Source organism: Tarenaya hassleriana, unplaced genomic scaffold, assembly GCF_000463585.1.
Source record: "Tarenaya hassleriana unplaced genomic scaffold, ASM46358v1 Cleome5, whole genome shotgun sequence".
Lineage (NCBI taxonomy): Eukaryota > Viridiplantae > Streptophyta > Magnoliopsida > Brassicales > Cleomaceae > Tarenaya > Tarenaya hassleriana.
The window spans coordinates 4,919,277-4,937,555 of NW_010967707.1; the positions used below are offsets into that span (position 1 = coordinate 4,919,277).

General features: G+C 37.8%; 5 protein-coding genes across 8 annotated transcripts; 2 read left to right on the forward strand and 3 right to left on the reverse strand.

Moving 5' to 3' along the window:
* The first annotated feature begins 408 nt into the window (after positions 1-408).
* On the forward strand, positions 409-3,610 carry LOC104827017 (probable serine/threonine-protein kinase NAK). 3 transcript variants are annotated; one of them, XM_010560027.2, is made up of 8 exons: positions 409-816; positions 1,033-1,283; positions 1,412-1,719; positions 1,909-2,044; positions 2,146-2,288; positions 2,375-2,498; positions 3,019-3,198; positions 3,300-3,445. In XM_010560027.2, exons 2-8 carry the CDS (start codon positions 1,190-1,192, stop codon positions 3,350-3,352), a joined length of 1,038 nt encoding a protein of 345 aa, XP_010558329.1. In that variant the 5' UTR covers positions 409-816; positions 1,033-1,189; the 3' UTR covers positions 3,353-3,445. The 3 variants fall into 3 exon arrangements, with proteins under 3 accessions (XP_010558329.1, XP_010558326.1, XP_010558328.1); XM_010560024.2 differs by having other exon boundaries at positions 415-816; positions 3,019-3,610; XM_010560026.2 differs by lacking the exon at positions 1,033-1,283 and having other exon boundaries at positions 419-580; positions 738-816; positions 3,019-3,610.
* Positions 3,575-4,881, reverse strand: LOC104827016 (trafficking protein particle complex subunit 4). Its single transcript, XM_010560023.2, has 3 exons — positions 4,721-4,881; positions 4,082-4,250; positions 3,575-3,992 (listed from the first exon to the last, which is right to left on the reverse strand). Exons 1-3 carry the CDS (start codon positions 4,778-4,780, stop codon positions 3,796-3,798), a joined length of 426 nt encoding a protein of 141 aa, XP_010558325.1. The 5' UTR covers positions 4,781-4,881; the 3' UTR covers positions 3,575-3,795.
* Positions 4,882-5,097: 216 nt separating this feature from the next.
* LOC104827018 (ABC transporter I family member 20) lies at positions 5,098-7,325 on the forward strand. Its single transcript, XM_010560028.2, has 6 exons — positions 5,098-5,327; positions 5,416-5,549; positions 5,979-6,098; positions 6,235-6,330; positions 6,578-6,730; positions 6,808-7,325. Exons 1-6 carry the CDS (start codon positions 5,153-5,155, stop codon positions 7,129-7,131), a joined length of 1,002 nt encoding a protein of 333 aa, XP_010558330.1. The 5' UTR covers positions 5,098-5,152; the 3' UTR covers positions 7,132-7,325.
* A 1,020-nt stretch (positions 7,326-8,345) lies between these two features.
* LOC104827020 (expansin-A9) lies at positions 8,346-9,747 on the reverse strand. Its single transcript, XM_010560029.2, has 2 exons — positions 9,511-9,747; positions 8,346-9,297 (listed from the first exon to the last, which is right to left on the reverse strand). The coding sequence occupies exons 1-2, from the start codon at positions 9,683-9,685 to the stop codon at positions 8,666-8,668; spliced, it is 807 nt and encodes a 268-aa protein (XP_010558331.1). The 5' UTR covers positions 9,686-9,747; the 3' UTR covers positions 8,346-8,665.
* A 4,134-nt stretch (positions 9,748-13,881) lies between these two features.
* Positions 13,882-18,267, reverse strand: LOC104827021. 2 transcript variants are annotated; one of them, XM_010560030.1, is made up of 9 exons: positions 18,180-18,267; positions 15,679-15,735; positions 15,497-15,562; positions 15,314-15,411; positions 15,176-15,213; positions 15,007-15,094; positions 14,589-14,906; positions 14,439-14,504; positions 13,882-14,319 (listed from the first exon to the last, which is right to left on the reverse strand). In XM_010560030.1, exons 2-9 carry the CDS (start codon positions 15,725-15,727, stop codon positions 14,164-14,166), a joined length of 879 nt encoding a protein of 292 aa, XP_010558332.1. In that variant the 5' UTR covers positions 15,728-15,735; positions 18,180-18,267; the 3' UTR covers positions 13,882-14,163. The 2 variants fall into 2 exon arrangements, with proteins under 2 accessions (XP_010558332.1, XP_010558333.1); XM_010560031.2 differs by having other exon boundaries at positions 15,679-15,729; positions 18,180-18,253.
* Positions 18,268-18,279: the final 12 nt, after the last annotated feature.

Here is an 18,279-nt window from a genome sequence, read left to right on the forward strand (position 1 = left end):
GGGAAAGTTTCAAGACTGCTTTCAAGTTACCTTCTTTTGCTCTGTATTGGATCATAATTGTTTCAGCTTAGATACTATGTTATTGATTAATTTTGTCCAAGGGTTATTAAAGTCTTGTATATATCATATGATTGTTAGTGATAAATGAAATAGGAAGTATCTTTGGTTCCATAGTTAAAAGTAAATTTATTCTAAAAGAAACTGTCAAAGACAAAAGGTTTTCAAAAGGAAAAAAAAGAAGAAAGAAGCTTCTCTTTCTTTGGTCATTTTGATTTTGAGGGGAAAAAACATAAATGCATTCGTACCACCAAATGTAAAACCAAAGATCCTGAATTTACAAATGGGTAAAATTATTTGGTAAGGGGGATTCGTTATGGGGACCCAGTCTTGGGAAAGGACGATAAGTCAATGATGAGCAGTGAAGAGAAGGCGAAGAACAAGTCCAAAAAGGCTAACTTCTTCCGAAAGAGCAAGGAAACAACGAATACAAAAAGCCCTTTCCCCAGCAATATCATCACTATACAAAAGTAGATTTTTAAAGAAAGGAGAGAAAGTTTGACCAACACGGTTTACTTTTCCGGTAATTCTTGCTCGTAGACTTCCCTTCCCCGTCGTGGGTTCTGGGTTTTTTTCCCTGTTTTCGATCCAACTTTTCACTAAGAAAGCTCTTTGAGCAGTGTTTGGGAACTGGGTATTTTATTACACATAGAAAGCCCTAATCTTTTGAAGGGTTAAAGAATTGGTGATTAGGTTCTCGCTTCTTCATGGGAGCTTGTTTCAGCAATCGGGTCAAAGCAGATATCTCTTCCAGTACATGTACGTCCTGCTCAATTTCTTCTTCTCCTGTGTTCTTCAGTAGAGAAATAAGTACTTTTTTTTTCATCTTAGATTGGAAGAAGGCGATATATCTTGTGATGTTTCTTTCAATGGCTATCCACCTTTATGGTCCAATTTACTTGTTTGAGACCAAAAAAAAAAATTCAAGCTTTTGATTTAAGGATCTTGTTGTTGAGACTTTTGTTTTGCCGACAGATGTGGGAAGATTGTTCCATTGTCAGTGGGATTTGGTTCATTGGCGCTGAAACAGTTCTGTAGATTTGGTGCTGTTTGTCTGAGTTGAACTGAGAGATTATATCAGAACCAGGCAATCACTCTCGAGTTGGTTCTAGGGTCATATTCTTTTATAGTAATGTTCTCAGTTCGAGGGTTCTCGTGTTCAGACAAGGTTAAAGATTCGGTGAACTTCAATTTTATTCCTCAATTGGTTCATCAGATTGTCCTTTGTAAGCACGTTTCTGTGTCAAATCCGTATAGCTTGATGAGAGTATTATACTGTAAATTCTGCTTCTCTCCCTAGAATCTAATGCTTGAAATAAGATGGAGTCATGATAGTTTGGTTCTGTCTGTGTAGGGCTAAGTTCAAGATTCTTGAGCAGAGATGGGAGCAAGAGTTCGTCAACAACTTCATTCTCCCATAACCCTCGGAGCGAGGGGGAGATTCTGCAGTCTCCGAATCTGAAGAACTTCAGTTTCAGCGAGCTGAAATCCGCCACGAGGAATTTCAGACCTGATAGTGTGGTCGGTGAAGGCGGATTCGGTTCCGTTTTCAAAGGCTGGATCGACGAGAATTCCTTCTCCGCCTCAAAACCGGGTTCCGGTATCGTCATTGCCGTGAAGAGGCTCAACCAAGAAGGCTTCCAGGGTCACCGCGAATGGCTGGTTAGTTATATAAATATAATATATATATATATATATATATATATATGTGCACACAACCCTGCCGTTTCCTTGTCATATTTCTCAAGAACCCATCTCAATGTTCTTGATCTGTATGGTAGAGTGGTTCTGTAAAGTTTCTCTGGATACGGAAATGATCTTTTCCGTCGTCAATGTGGGGGGAAAAAACAGGCTGAGATCAATTATTTGGGTCAGCTGGATCATCCGAACCTCGTGAAATTGATCGGATATTGCTTAGAGGATGAGCATCGGCTTCTAGTTTACGAGTTCATGCCTCGTGGTAGCCTCGAGAATCACTTGTTCCGTAGTAAGTTGCAGCTATTTTCCGTTGTTTCGTCTCTCTTACCTTCCTCGAGGAATGCATTTCTCGACGAGTTTTTAATGGACTTTCTTTGGATTTCGGAACAGGAGGAACGTTCTTCCAGCCTCTTTCGTGGAACACCCGGATGAAAATCACCATTGGCGCGGCCAGAGGGCTCGCGTTTCTTCACAACGCTCAGCCACAAGTTATATACCGAGACTTCAAAACTTCCAACATTCTGCTTGATTCGGTATGAATATCGTCAGTCCTCCTCGGGTGGGTTATGAAGCAGCCGAGGATTTTTTTTGTCTCACTGTTTTGTTGTTATATCCGCAGAATTACAACGCGAAACTTTCGGATTTCGGGTTGGCTAGAGATGGACCGACCGGTGACAAGAGCCATGTCTCTACTAGAGTCATGGGAACTCAAGGGTATGCTGCTCCCGAGTATCTAGCCACAGGTATATTCATGTCTACAAGATTGATTTGCATTAGGGTTAGACGCGGATCAGGTATCCGAGTTTCTTGGTGTATTTGATTTCGGCCTCATCCCTCGAGTTTCTCGGTTGAACTACCCGATATTAGTCTCGTGGGGTCGAGTATCTGCAAGGTACGACAGAGGCTCGGATACCTGTGGGGTAGCCGAGTGACTGAGCGAGGTGTCGAGGTGAGACGATGATGAGGAGAGGGAGAGAGAGTTATAACGGGGTGAAGAGAGACGTGTCTTGATCCGAAGAGCGAATGACGAAGCCCATCGGTTGCTCGTCCTCTCTCCCCATTGTCACTTGGCTTGGTTACCCGTGAGTACGGGTAATCGCTGAACAAAACCCAAACTCGAGTTCTCGTGGGCGAAGAACCCGTGTTCGATCTCACAGCGGCCGAGTACTCGAATTTTGGGTATCCAAAATTAGATTCCCTCACCCATCAACTGACCCACTCATTGCAATTAATTGAAGTCTTGTGTTTTTGTCATTTGGAAAGGTCATTTGTCAGCGAAGAGCGATGTATACAGCTTCGGGGTCGTGTTACTCGAGATGTTATCAGGAAGACGAGCAATCGACAAGAATCAGCCGGTGGGAGAGCATAATCTCGTGGAATGGGCGAAACCCTACTTGACGAACAGACGAAGGGTTCTACGAGTAATGGATCCACGTCTCCAAGGTCAGTACTCACTAACCCGAGCACATAAGGTGGCGATACTTGCACTCGACTGTTTATCCGTGGATGCAAAGCTAAGACCGAGCATGAACGATGTTGTCAAGACACTGGAAGAGCTTCAGAGCCACAAAGACTCAACCAAAGCAGCCATCCCTAAGGAGCAGAATTCAAATGGCGTTAGTAGTAATAACAAAGGGGTTCCTCAGAAGGTGAATTATCCCCGGCCTTCGATACTCTAGGATCGAAGCTCTCCGGGAAACTTCCACAAGGGTCAGGATTTTTCTCGGGTTTTTAGAAATGTACAGATAGTTCTTTCTCTGTTTGACTGTGTTTGCCTCTGCTTCTAGTTTCCTGGGAATGCAAAGTGAGAGAACAAGACTTCTTGAACATGTAACTAGGCTTTTGTATTCGATCTTGCAAACGTTTACATGATCATGATTGCATTAACCATAACCGAGAATCTGTGAATGCAACCCCTCACGGAAAAAACACACGAAAAAAAAAACAGGCAATCTCCCCATGAAAGAACTTAAAGAGAACAAGATGGATGATCACGAGAGTAATTCAGAGGGCAAGAGGCAATCTCCCCAAGAAAGATGATCATCGTCCTAACAATGAGACACGGTCTTTCTGAACAGCCTGCGTAAGGTTGATGTCGAAAAGCTCACACCGGATGGGCATCTCCATTTCGTAGAACGGATTCTTCAGTACGTAATCAGTATATAGCTCATATATGTACTTCAAGAGGTTCTCCATGTATGGAGTTCCGGGCTCACAAACCACAAAGAACTTCGTTCCTGGATAGAATCACATCCAAGATTCCGGAAGATTCAGAGAAAATCCGATGAAGAAACAGTGACAACTGAGAATGGCATCAGATCAGTACCTGTAAGAGACTGGAAGCAATGGAGATCAAAGGTGTCGGCTTCAAGGAGTTCGATTCCAGAACAACCGGTAACAGGGGATAGCTGCTGAGAAATAGCGTGCATCGAATGCCATAAACTGGCTACTCTCAAGCTATCATTAGTATCCATTCGCCCCTTTGATCCATAATCCTGAAGTTTCCAAATTCAAACACAACACTTCAAGCCGAGCATGAAAAGACGAGAAATTGCGAGGTGGAGCTTTGCCACGGCTTTGATCATGATGGGTCAAGACCCATTGTGAAAATCTATGTTTCTTCTCTTTCGCTTTCTCGGGAACCAAACAAACCAAACAGGAAAATTCCCACCATTTCGTTTTCACCTCAATGTCACGGATCCTAAACTCTGTAAATCTTACAACTTTCTGTTCTTCGATTTTCTCGGAAGCTAAATTGAGGAAATTAATGCCCAATTCCTAGCATTCAATTCACATATTCATGAAACAGAGAGCGAATCGAATCGTCTCAAAACCCACGCTTTCTCAGTAACCAAATGGATCAAGCACGATGAAATTCACATCAACACCGAGGTCGTCGGCTTCAGTACAGTAAGTAGCCACAAGCCTAACAAAGGAATCCGAGTGAAGAGAAGGAGATTCGTACCTTGTAGAATATCAAACCACCAGATTTGTTGATAATGTAAAGACTGTAAATCGCTGCCATGAATGAGAAATTTCCGATCGAGGGATCCACCCGAAAGACCAAATACGACGAACCACGGAGAAAATCAAACGAGTTTTCTTGTTTTTTTTTTTAACCCCTAATTTTGATCTGAAAGAAAAAAATATATTATTTCAGCCTCATTCTCCAATACGACGCCGTTCTAATTGAAGGTGCGCCATTGCGCCACGTCGACAATCTTCACACTCTCCATCAAAACGCTGTCGTTTGAGGAAGACAGATATGGACATTAGCGTCTCATATAGCACCACGTGGACCTGTTTACCAAACGACTGCTCCTACCAAACCATTTCAGCTGAAGAAAAAGTATAAGAAGGAGAAAGAAGCGAAGCTTCTTTGGTACTTCGGACGAAAATGGCGGTGAAGGAAGAAGATAAGCCGAACCCGACGGTGGAGATCTCTGGACTTCGGTTCACATATCCTGGAATCGATGGCCATCCTCCGCCGGGATCGAAGCCTCTCATCGATGATTTCTCTCTGACGCTCAACTCTGGTGATCGGTGCCTCCTCGTCGGATCGAATGGAGCGGGTAAGTGAAAAGCCTCTATTTTGAATCTTATTTGTTACCCATGTGTATGAAAATTCCGAAATTGGATGGGATCGGGACTTGGGAACAGGGAAAACAACGATTCTGAAGATACTGGGAGGGAAGCACATGGTGGAGCCGCACATGGTTAGGGTTCTTGGACGCTCGGCGTTTCACGACACTGGTTTGACATCATCTGGGGACCTTTGCTATCTGGGCGGGGAGGTTCGTGATGTTCTGTTACTAATTTTTGGGATGTCAATGTTGTTGCAACGCTAGATTCAGATTGCAAGCGAATTTTTCAGATTCGTTGGTGACTCATTTTGAAATTTAGGGTTCTTATTGAAATTGTTGAATCTGACGGAGGTCGAAAATGAAGCTGATTGCTCGTTTAATATCTTAAATCCTTGAACTTGGTTCTGATTTAGAATCAAAATTCAAGTGGTTTGCCTTGAATCCAGAATTCGTTTTACCTCTGTCATAGAATCTTTCTCTGTCCGAATGAAGTTTCAATCTTTGCTGTTTTAAATGCAAATACTTTCAGATTGTTGAATTTCGCTTATATTGGAATTGGGTGTCAATGGCAAGTATTATGTTCGGCGGTAGTACGTCGTCTAGGTGTTGTAATTGCTGACAAAAGGTTTCCTTTTCCAGTGGAGGCGCGATGTGGCGTTTGCAGGATTCGAAGTTCCGATACAAATGGATATTCCAGCGGAGAAAATGATATTTGGAGTAGCGGGTATCGATCCTCAGAGAAGAGCTGAACTAATCAAGGTGAGAAAACAATCAAAATCTAACTTTGGATGAGCTTACCAGTTCTAAATGCTTCCCAACATATATCGTAATGTAGATCAGATGCTTGATATCTCCATTTCGGTTATGTTCTGATTGTGTTTGGACTTCGGTTCAGGTTTTGGATATCGATCTCTCGTGGAGATTGCACAAGGTTTCGGATGGGCAAAGAAGACGTGTCCAGATTTGCATGGGTCTCCTCAAGCCTTTCAAGGTATCTTATGAGTAGCCAAACCCATCAATGATTAGCGCACAAAACAAAGAAAACTGTTCATATATACTCTAAATCCCTCAAATGAGAGCCGGGAACCCTAAGAAAAACTCGGAAGAAGTTAGCCATGAAACAAGCTTAGGCTGTAGTTCTAGAGAAACTCGGTAATCTTTGTGCCGGATCGCTCTCTTTGAATGAGTTGTGTAATACGCGTAAATCACCAGAACCCGATTTCCATGGTCGTGTATAGGTTCTCCTTCTGGACGAGATAACAGTTGATCTTGATGTTCTGGCAAGAGCTGACCTCTTGAAATTCCTAAGAAAGGAATGTGAAGAACGGGGAGCGACTATCATCTACGCAACCCATATATTCGATGGTCTCGAGGAATGGCCCTCTCACATTGTAAGTTCCGAATCCTCTTGTATTCCTTACACACGACATGGCCCGGGATCACTGTCTAAGAGCTGTTGGATCTGTAGGTGTACGTGGCGAACGGGAGGTTGCAGTTAGCAATGCCGATGGAGAAGGTGAGAGAGACGAGCAAGATGTCGCTGATGAGGACGGTGGAGAAGTGGCTGAGGAAAGAACGGGACGAGGAGAGGAAGAGGCGGAAGGAGAGGAAAGCAAAGAATCTGCCAGAGTTCGAGCCTCGGGTGGAAGAGAGCCGTGTGGCGGGGGGGGCCGCACGTGCCTCCGTGGCTAGGGTTATGAACAACGGCTGGGCCCCTGGAAGGCTCCACTCTACCATCGCAGGTGCTGATGAAAATTTCCTCTTCAGCTCAAACAGAGTTCTCAGGCAGTAAGTAGGCTCTCTAAGCTCTACACCACCATTGATTGATCAGTTATATTTAAAATAAATTAAAATGGAATATTGGTTTGTATGGCAAGAGAGTAAGCTTTTACTTGTAATGTTTTTTTTTTCTCTCTCTCTCAATGTTTTCAATATTACAAGTGTGATTAATGAAAGATGTTCGTAGAAACATCATTGACGGCTTAATGTTTCGAATTCGATTAATATAAATCTAAAATTATCGTATTAAAAGCTTTTAGATTAGATTTGCTTCAAATGCATTTGTATCATATTCAATTCCATTTGATTTAGTTTTATACATGTATATACTTTTATTATTCGATTTTGCAATATATATATATATATATATATATATATATATATATATATATAAATGGGTGAATTTCTAAAAAGAAAGGGAGTTTTGTGGAAGGGAGCAAACCAACCCTAACAGAACTTGGTCACTCTAATAACTTTAATTTTAGCGTAACATCTTTTTTGTTCTTTTGTGCCGAAAATTCTCTTGCGGGAACCCAAAAGGGGAAGCGATGACTCTCGAAAGGATTTTATGCTCTCCCTCTTGTAAACCGACCAAATTGACATCCCAACCTCTTCCAAATGTCACATATATAAACTCAATATATTCACATCACTATAACCCAAAAAAAATGATATTATTATTATTATTATTATTAAAGAAATTGATGTGAACCCAATATATTGATCTTTAGTGTAAAATATATATGTTGGAGTGCGACTGGAGGATAGTCCAAATATCAAATATAGGATATTATCTTACAGATTGCGATTTTGCAGGTTGCACATGTTGATGGTTGATGGTGTAACACAATCACATGCATATGATGTATGATTGCTTACATACTGTAAGACGTATACCACAAACCGTATGTCTCGGACTTTGGGCCGTAAAAAGATTCCGCGCGTACAAGTTTGACTATATATGTATATTTGTATAATATATCAAGAACCTATTATATAATCATAAATCATTGATTCAACTTGGGAAGAAACTAGACTATTTATATTCTTTTATGTATTAGCCCATCAATCTCTACATTTTTTTTGTACATATATAAGTGATCATGCCCTTGTATACATACACCATGACCAATTAACACCAATGTTTTTCATATATATATATAGAGAGAGACTATAGTCCCTTAAATTATTTGTGCAAAATCACCAATGAGGTCCACAGATAATATATATAGTTTAAATAGCTTATGTTTATTATATTATATGACATTGTACATAATTATCGTGAACGAGAACTGCGGGCTGCATCCCCCCTTTCTGCAGTCGCTTCAGCCTCTTCTTACACACGCACACGCAAACGCACTCGAAGACACAACAACGCCTAATTTTTGTAGAAATTAACCAAACTTGCCACCCAAGCAAACCCGGAATTTTCCCAGGGAAAATAAGGGAAAAAACCCAACAACAACAACAAAAACCCCTCCAAATCGTAAATCTCGAATATCTTTTTCTTCTTTTGGAGATTATGAATTGGAAAGAATGTATATGTATCAGTAAACGCGGAAGTTCTTGCCGGAGAAAGTTTGTCCAAACTGCCAAGACGGCGGAGCAATGTTTTTAGAGGCGGAGGAGCGGCCGTCGGAAGTGGTGACTCGAAAGGAGAGAGCTTGTCCGACCAAGACAGCATTGGACTGCCAGTTCTGTCCCCAGTTACGGCTCATAGTTATCCACTCAGTGTTGGTCCCTTTCACGCTAACCTTCACCACGTCCCCTGCACCAGCCACGTTGGTAACCAGCACCAAGTTGAAGTACTTGAACCCATTTATCGTAAACCTTATCCCTCCCTTCTTCCTACACGGAACCCTCCTGTAAGAAACGGGAACGATCCCTGCCTTGTACTGAGCGAGCTTGAGGAACATGGGCATGGCCAGATCGAAGTGTTCTCTTGGTGGATTGCACCAACCGCCATTGTCGCTGGCCTGAGCGAAATTCGGAGGACAGAAGTTGGTGGCAGTGATGAGAATGCTAGGGTTTCCGGGCAAACACCATCGAGGGTCGTCTATGCATTTGAGCTCGAAGCATGCTCCACAGCTCAGTCCATTGTTGAATAAAGCGGTGCTTAGTGCTGCAGTATTCACTCCGTATCCTTGGCTGTATAAGTTCCCGTACCCGCAAGCTCCACCTGTATATAATATATATATACACGACAGATACGAAGTTAGGTTTCTGTCCTGAGATAATATATATACCGACAGAACACAAACATTGCAATGTTTCGGCACCATCAAAGACAGTGAAATCTCTCTGAAATTCGTTTGGATCGAGACCATAAATGATGATTCAAGTGAGACAAGGAACGAAAACAGAGGAGCTTGGACACAGAGAGAGAGAATACCCATGGTGCCGGATGCGTCGGCGCCGCCGTAGAAGGTGGCATGAGCGTCTATCCAGGGACCGCCGGAGTAAACTCCGGGGATCTTGGCGTCCACCTCCGCCGCAAGAAACGACGCCGTCACGGCGGGGACCACCGCCACTAGCTTCATCAGTACTCTGTATGACTCGGATGCCATTATTCTTCTGTACGGAACAGAGAGAGAGAGAGAGAGGGGGGAAGGGAGAAAGTTGTGAGTGGAAGAGAAGCTCGAGGGGTACTTATGGAGGGAGAAACTCGCTTCCGATAAAAGCTCCGGCTTTTAATATTCTACCTTTATTTATTATTCCAAAGAATAATCTTATATTTTCTATGATTTTTTTGTAATATATTCATTTTTAATTAACCGCTCAATCAAACTCATGACGTATTCATTTTTTTTTTCTTGATATTTTTCTTCGTCGTAAAAAGAATCTTGATATTGCATTATTAGGTTATATATCATTTCCCTGCGCTTTTTTTTTGTTTAACTAAAAAAAACACAGTTGGTACAAACACAGTTGGTACATGTCACCACTGGATTATATTCATGTAAAATGATTTATATGTGTGTGTGTATATAATGCGATTTATCTTTTTATAATGTATTAGTAATTTTATTTGAGATCGGTTTGTAGGAATTATTTAACGATATATTTCATTTACTATGATGTAGAAATATAACGAAAACCATATAAAATATAAAATAAAAGAAGCAATGAATGATATGGTTAATAAATGTTAAAATCTGTTATAATATATGTTTTTAATGCTTTCCAAATAATTCTATTTACACCGTTTCCAAATAAATCATTTGTTTATTGATTTTCTTAGCAAAGGAGCAGCAAGTACACGTGGCCTGCACATGGGCACGTCACGGAGCTTGCTTTTCGTCAATTTTGTTACCCAATGGGAAAACCCACATGAACGAACCCTCGGATCCAATCCAAGTTTTATTATATTTGGTAAACCTAATAAACTCGTCACATTTTTATATAATCTTTTTTGTTAAAAATGCCCGTTGTGTTAAATTATCACCACAACAATGCATGCTTTGTGCGGATTTAATCCCAATGGAATTAATTCAGATTCGACATTACGGAATATTTTATTAAAAAATTTTAAATTCGAAAACGTTTGGTCGCGGACGAATAATTCGCATGTATTTTTTTTAAATTTTAAACATTTTAAGATAACAGAAAATTATAAAATCCAAACATTCGAAAACCAATCCGTATCATCCCATCATGTACATAATAATATATAGTTATTAAAGTTTTTATTTTTGGGATTTTTCTAAATTAAAAAAAATAAATAAAACAGTAGGGCCGAACGGATCTGGGGATGGGAGAGAGAGAGAGAGTGTGTGTGTGTCCGTATACGAACACAGGAAATACGGTCGAAGCATTAAGAGGGCCGACGCCGTTGGGCCTTTAACCGTTTGTGGAGCCCATCATCACGTTTTACCATCATCTTATGCCCCCACCACGATACATACATACATACATACACACACACACGCATTTTGTACATACCCATAAATGTGAATTAAATGAACCAAGCATTTACTAGTTTGTTTTTTCATATTTGGTGTGCACAATGCAAGTTCATATTTATTGCATTTAAAAATATATCTTATCATGCCCCCAATCGATATATATACATACATATATATATGTATATATTATATGAATATAAGTATGTATAATAATATATTATGACCACTAGATCCATGTGCGTTCATTTATTGCCCTTTACCATTTTTAAAAATATTTACTTATAGTTCATCCGAGCAAAACGTACGTAAGCCATTACTTACCCCTTCCGCGTTCTACGTTCCTTTTATTACTACGTTACTTATACATGAATAATTACATTCGTCCGCTTATCTAATGTCAATACAATATCATCGACTATAAATTTAGTGATGCCCAAAACACACAAAAAATAAATAGTGAGATTGTTAATTTGCATCCTAAAGTTGCGTATTTATTATATGCAATTTAATAGAATAATCCAAACAATAACATAACTCAAACCAGCCAATCAATGGATTCGCTTTATTTAATCCATATATATATATATATACCGATTGACTCGTACCCTTGTATAAAATCACTTTTTAAATTAGGTCCTTTTGAAATATATAAGTAGTTAATATTTCACCAATTTAATTCCTTTTTATGTTATAAGAATATTCACTAGACTTCTAAATTACAGTTGTTATTTGTTTGAATAAAATCTATGATATTTTTTTAATTTATTTTTCGAGCAATATATAATTATTCCAGAAGTTTTTTTTTCGTATTAGTATAAAAAGAGAGGAGGAATACAAGGTATTCGGGGTCCAAGAACGTTCACAGAAGCTAATCATTTACGCTATAAGGCGACAATTTGGTTTAATTAATTAATAAATAAATGGGGTTTAAATAATGGAATTAATCATGATTTCGTGATTATTAAAGAGAAGCTTAGTTAGAAAAAAATAATAATGCATGTGCATTAATTATTGTTTGGTACGTTTAGAATAAGCAAGAGGAACGATATCACTTCCGTACCACCCAGACACGAGCATTAGTGTCTCCAATAGTCCTAAATAGTCAAATACCCTCTCACTAAAATTCGTTTATTTAATACTTTTTTTACAACATTCACATTTGATATATATATAGTGGATCATGAAACGGCAATATATATTAATGTATATCACATTTAATTGCTAAACACATTATAGATGATCATGAGATTAATAATTATATATTTCAAGTAAATAAGCACGATGAATCTAATAGAATGGGGTTACAAGCAAAGTATAGGTACGTGCATGGTTGGTTATATACGGTTGGTCGGTGACGCGTACGTTGGATAACATGCAACGAGGAACATAGTAACATGAAAATATTCTGTAATGAATGAGTGTACACATTTCACATTTTGACTTTCGGAGCCATATTCTGTACGATTTTGACTTTCGGGGGACAACTTGCCATTTCCTTTATTCAAGCAAATAAATTATATATTTCCATTAATTGATTTCTCTTTGATTATAATTAGCTTAATTAATGATCATCGTTAATTGTATAGCACGTGAACATATGTATGATGGAAATGTATCAAAAGTTCAAAGTGTACGTACATCCAGTAGCGGACTCAGAAAGATTTATGATTGGGGGCAAAGTTAATTTCATAATAGTAATTTTAATTATTTTATGGGGGCATATAATAATTTGTGTAAAATTTTATAAATTTTGTAAAGAAAATATTTTGTTTTAAAAAAAAGGGTGGGGGCCTGTGACCCCACTGCTAAAGAGCTGGATCCGCCCATGCGTACATCCGACGTGAAAGGACATAACACTTATAGCACTTATAGGTGTGTTTTCATTTTGGAAATATTTAATAGATCTGCTCGAACCCCAATTAATTTAATTTTTTTTTATAACTATATAAGAGATATCGGTTATAATATAGACGGTGAATAAAAAAAAAATAACCGACTGACTTACCAAAATTATTAAGGGAGTATTTGTGTTTCAAATTAAACTTTTGTAATGAAATTCTGGTTATCGATAAATTTGAAAATATGCAATTCCAATAATGTTACGATTATGTGAAATTGATTTGAAAACGGGTACAAAATCGATTTGGATATCCATCAAAGTTACAGAATCAGCTAAAAGAGGAAAAGGGAAAACACTGTAAAGACGAAAACCAATCATGAGTTGACACATGTCGATACGTTGTCCGTTCACCCCTTTTCTGGGCCTAAAACTGTTCTAATTGAGCCCAGAATCATATTTTAAAGTGGGCCGAAATTGTTAATTGACATTAAATTCTTGAAGACTACGTGTCGTTTTTATGCGTCTCGTCTACCTCAAAACGACATGAGATTTGCGTGGAAGATTTGTTCGTGGTTAATGTGAGAAGAATATCCGTACTATAGAAATCAAACAAAAAAACCGACATATTTTTTAAATTGAATTCATCTTTATATATATATAGTTTAATAATCATATTTTTTTATTTTAAATTTATCCAATTGTCCCTTTCCTTTAAAAAATTATCCAATTTTTCTATTAATATTTAGGAGAGAAATCACATAGATTTTAACAAATTTGGAAGAAAAATATATGAATCGTAACTATTGCAGAGAATTACTGTTTTTTCATATATAATTGATATTTATTTCGTATAAGGAAAAATGCTTTACAATTATGAACAATGTCCCCATTTGTTATAGTTCAATATTAATGAATTTAGTAATGCAATAGTTTGGCAAACAGCTGTGGATGAACTGTCATATGGGTATTACTAGAAAAAAAATATATAATAAACCCAACAAAAATCATACAATGGAGATGCTCCCACAATTTTTGTCCATATAATTCAGTAATTGATATTTACATTAATATATATTTAATGTAAAATCGTAATAGAAATTTCAAGCAAATTTACAAAAAAAAAAAAAAAATAGAACCAACATCACATGTTGTCATGTAATATTCCTTTTTGGCACGACATGTCATGCTGTAGACTTGTCATTTCTATAAATTTGTAACATTGGACCATACCCCACTCTTCTATACGATATGATTCTATACGATAAGAAATTTACGTTACGAAAACGACTCGGTAGGAATCCTAAGCACTAACGGATGCCTCGACGGCGACCTTGCCGGAATATCCAATCTCCGGCGACTTCATGTCGGAATCCCAAAGCTCCGGCAACGCTTCTTTCATGTTGTGTATGCTCTCCAATGCATAATCTGCCCCTTTGACCCTCTGCGAAGTACCAACCTAAAACAACACACAAACTTGGATTCATTACCAAACCGATACTCGAGGAGCCGGTTTAGATCTCGGTTTGATTTACCAAAACCGAACCGGAAACCAAAAGACACAGGTGAAAAATATACCAGAACCGTTTTAAGACCAACGCGTTTTCCAGCTTGTATGTTTCGGACACTGTCCTCAAAGAACAACTGCGAGGAGAAAAATGGATCAAGATTCATTTTTCACGTTTCGAAAAAGCAAAAAAAAAAAACTTGAGAAAGATTTGATTCTACCGTTCTATGAGGATCGACGTTGGTGATCTTGAGAGCCTTTTCGATAGCAGCTTCAGATGGTTTGCAGACAATTGGGGTTTTGGGCAGTGAAATAACCGGTTCAGACCGGGAAAAGTATCCTACAATGTCGAAAATCTCCGGGACGTTTTCGGCGGATTCTGACCGTCCGATGAACTCGATATCATCCTCATCGTCGGATGCCACGTTCTTGTGGGACGAGTTGAGGGTCTCGAAACATATGATTCCTTCGAAACAATCTTCTAAACCGAGTCTGGTCAGAGCTCGAACCGCGTGGGCTCTATCCGCGTTGGTAAATATCTGATTCCACGAAAATGTTAAGAGTTAATAGCAAATATATATATATATATATATATATATATATCATGTAATATACGGTGGTTAATGTGTATATACGTACGAGTTTGCGTAGAGGGAGGCCGAGTAAGAGACTGCGTAGGACTGGGTCGGGCTTTATGTTCTCATAGGGAAGTCTTCCATGAACGAAGCTGTGACGATTTCAGAATACCCAATTAGGTCAAATTTATATGAAATTGTGTAACCATGAAATACGTTAAACCCGTTTTTACCTGTGGTAGTCGTCGTAATCTAAATCATACCCGATCGCCTACAGAGAGAAAAATAAGTTGCCAAGATTACATACAATCTTGATGTCATAAACATTAATCCGACCGTAATTTCAGGACTTTGTTGATTTGATCACATACCCTAAGACCGGCCATGGTAGTTCCATAGTTCTTGTACAGCAAATTAGACAACTCCACGACTTTGTCTTCTCGTATCCCCAGTTTCTCGATCATATAATCTATAAATCCAAAATCCCACTTTAGAAATCATACGATGTAATACCGATCTCATGAATCTCGAGATTGGGACTCCAATACTTTTACCTTTGATGTTCTTTCCACATTCCCTAGCGATGCCGGCGCTGAGCGGATAAAGGGTATCGTCCAAATCTGCGTAATTTCAATGAAACAGTGATAGAATCATCGTATGTAATCGAGAACGTTTTCATTAGCCATGCATGACAATCTAATTTTACAGTCCAAGTGTACGTAAAGATCGAACTTACCGAACAAGAGACAGTCGTACTTCGACCCGTACCGGCTCTCAAACTCCATAACTGAAACTAAAAAGGTTGTAGTTTAGATCGGAAGTTTAACTCAGAACATCAATGTGAAAATGTTATTGTTTTCTGAGATAGGTTTGGAATCGAGTTTTAATTTGTTGCGAATCTCAGAAACTTCCACGGCTGGTAATGTTCGGAGGAGCTTTTTCGATTCGATTGCCACTTATATTAAAAAGGAAAATTTGAAAAAAAAAACAAACAGAGATACGGTGTAATGGACGGACATAGTTGCTTGTGTCCCAAGGAAATTAGGATAAGATTCTATTACGGGGCAAACTACGAGCCACTACCTCTCTCGTGTGTGTGTATATACACACATGTGTGCGCTCACATCCATAGGTTTATACGAGCTGACAGTACTCGTATAATTATGTAAAACCGATATAACAGTAATGCTATGAATGACATTAGGGTGTCAATCGGATCGGGCCGCACTCGGTCCGAGGATTTTTAACTCGAGTTCAGACCAGTGGCGGATCTAGAAACTTTTTGAACTGGGACAAAAATTATTATATATATAAAAATATAAAAAATTAATAAAAATATATCATCATAAAATATTTACCAAATTCTATATTTTTTATTTTTTAAAATTTATCCATAATAGTTTTATGTATAACTATTTAAAACTTATATTTTTTGGTGAAACAAATTAGATAATTAATTAAATTGTCTATTATGATATTCAAGATTAATCAAATTAAAAAACTTATCATCTTCTATCAAATTGTCGGTATAGATATTAAGTTCACATCCAATATACATTTGTTTTAAATAACTGAAATTATCACGATAAAATTCACACAATTCACACAATTTCACTAAATTTGACATGTTAAACTAGCAAAATAAATTAACAAAACTCTATACTGTCATGCAAATGAAAAGTTTTGAATTTAACTCGTCAAAAATCGATCACTAAGTTCCTGAAGTTATAAATCTATAGTAATATAAAAAAATATAACGGGTAATAATGCAAATTGTTTAAACTTTTTTTTTAATCTTTTTTAATCCACGTAATCTTTTTTATATTGATAATTCCAATATCGTTTTTCTACAAAAAAATACATTTTATTTAAAAGTGAATCTCATCCGATATCTCTTTATTGTTATAATTATTTTTTTTAGATTTCACCAATTAAATTTAGAAACATATGAAAAGATAAAAAATAAAAATGATTAAAATATAATCATAATATTGAAATATCTTTAATATTATTATTTTATTTTTTGTGTTTGTCTATATTTTGTTAGAAAAAGAGGGAAAAAAATTTAAAAAAATATATAGAAAATAAAGAATAAAAAAATGGTAACCGCATAACCTAAAAAGAAAAAAGAAAAACAATTTTTTTAGAAAAAAATAAATAAAAGAACGGGGAGAGGAGTAAGGGTGGGGGCAACTACAAAAATCAGATGGGGGCATTTTTTTAACTTTGGTTATAATTTTATAAAGTCTATAAGTAAATTGTATAATTTTAATTAGGTGGGTGGGGGCATAGGACCCCACTCCAATACACGTATGTCCGCCCCTGGTTCAGACCGATCTGATTTTTTTCGAATCTATATAACCAAATCTAAAGTCCCACCCTATAGATTTTGGATTCGCATTGGGTCGGACCAGACTGGCCCCGATCAAAATCCTTTGTATTTTTTTTAAATAAGAATTTTTTTAAAAAAATATTGGGTTTTCGGGCAGAACCGATTCGGACCCAAGGCCCGATTCGAGCCCCATACGAAAGTCCGATTTTTTTTTTCAGATAAAAAAAATCAGACTTGAAACTCGCTATTTTTCGGACCGGATTAGACCTCAGGTCCAAATTGACATCCCTAAATGACATATAGATTATTTCCGATATTTCTTAACATCTAGAATAATTTAGAAAAAAAAGTTTAAAATGATTTAGACTGAGCGAAAATTAGAATTTTTATAATAGAAAATAATCAGAATTTATGGGTGAAGATAAATAGATTTCAAAGATAAACCAGTCAAGGGAAGATCGAGATGAACCGATCTTGACCAGTATTTGACTTGACCGGAAATAACCGGATGAACCGAAGCTGGAGGTAAGTTGAAATTGTTTTGTTCGATCCGGTTCAGCGGAATACGTGTCATGGGTCATATGTCTATGCGGATCATGTTTGTGATAAATGTATTATATAGAAGTGAATGGTGAAAATATATACTATATGGTTTGCTGAATCATTAACAAAAAAATAACCATAAAAAGGGCAAGTCGGAAATGGTCGGTCCATACATCTCTGGTTAGAAAATAATTTCAAAATTTTCGGAATAATTTGTAATTTGAACTAACAAAACACCGAGTCTGAGAATGGTAAACCCTACGTGGGAGAAAAGCAACAAGGCGTGCACAAAAGAAACTTGAAAACAGCGAGATGTGCGTGAACGAAACCTGTAAACAGAAAGGCATGGAAGGGGTGATTACCTTTGAAAGGAACAGAGGGGGAAAGAGAGCAATTCTAGAGAGAGAAAGGAGAGATTTGTGTTTTAGAGAGAGAGAGGGTGAAATCAAGAGGTGGGGGGAG

Excerpts from the sequence above, each read along its gene's own strand:
- LOC104827017 (XM_010560024.2), top strand. The coding sequence starts at position 1,190 with ATGTTCTCAGTTCGAGGGTTCTCGTGTTCAGACAAGGTTAAAGATTCG. Across the intron at positions 1,284-1,411 it reads GGTTCATCAGATTGTCCTTT|GGCTAAGTTCAAGATTCTTG; the intron begins GTAAGCACGTTT and ends CTGTCTGTGTAG. Across the intron at positions 2,499-3,018 it reads TCCCGAGTATCTAGCCACAG|GTCATTTGTCAGCGAAGAGC; the intron begins GTATATTCATGT and ends TCATTTGGAAAG.
- LOC104827016 (XM_010560023.2), bottom strand. The coding sequence starts at position 4,780 with ATGGCAGCGATTTACAGTCTTTACATTATCAACAAATCTGGTGGTTTG. Across the intron at positions 4,251-4,720 it reads GTGGTTTGATATTCTACAAG|GATTATGGATCAAAGGGGCG; the intron begins GTACGAATCTCC and ends TGGAAACTTCAG. Across the intron at positions 3,993-4,081 it reads TTGCTTCCAGTCTCTTACAG|GAACGAAGTTCTTTGTGGTT; the intron begins GTACTGATCTGA and ends GATTCTATCCAG.
- LOC104827018 (XM_010560028.2), top strand. The coding sequence starts at position 5,153 with ATGGCGGTGAAGGAAGAAGATAAGCCGAACCCGACGGTGGAGATCTCT. Across the intron at positions 5,328-5,415 it reads CGTCGGATCGAATGGAGCGG|GGAAAACAACGATTCTGAAG; the intron begins GTAAGTGAAAAG and ends ACTTGGGAACAG. Across the intron at positions 6,731-6,807 it reads AGGAATGGCCCTCTCACATT|GTGTACGTGGCGAACGGGAG; the intron begins GTAAGTTCCGAA and ends TTGGATCTGTAG.
- LOC104827020 (XM_010560029.2), bottom strand. The coding sequence starts at position 9,685 with ATGGCATCCGAGTCATACAGAGTACTGATGAAGCTAGTGGCGGTGGTC. Across the intron at positions 9,298-9,510 it reads CGACGCATCCGGCACCATGG|GTGGAGCTTGCGGGTACGGG; the intron begins GTATTCTCTCTC and ends TATTATATACAG.
- LOC104827021 (XM_010560030.1), bottom strand. The coding sequence starts at position 15,727 with ATGGAGTTTGAGAGCCGGTACGGGTCGAAGTACGACTGTCTCTTGTTC. Across the intron at positions 15,563-15,678 it reads GTACGACTGTCTCTTGTTCG|ATTTGGACGATACCCTTTAT; the intron begins GTAAGTTCGATC and ends GAAATTACGCAG. Across the intron at positions 14,907-15,006 it reads GCCTCCCTCTACGCAAACTC|ATATTTACCAACGCGGATAG; the intron begins GTACGTATATAC and ends TCGTGGAATCAG.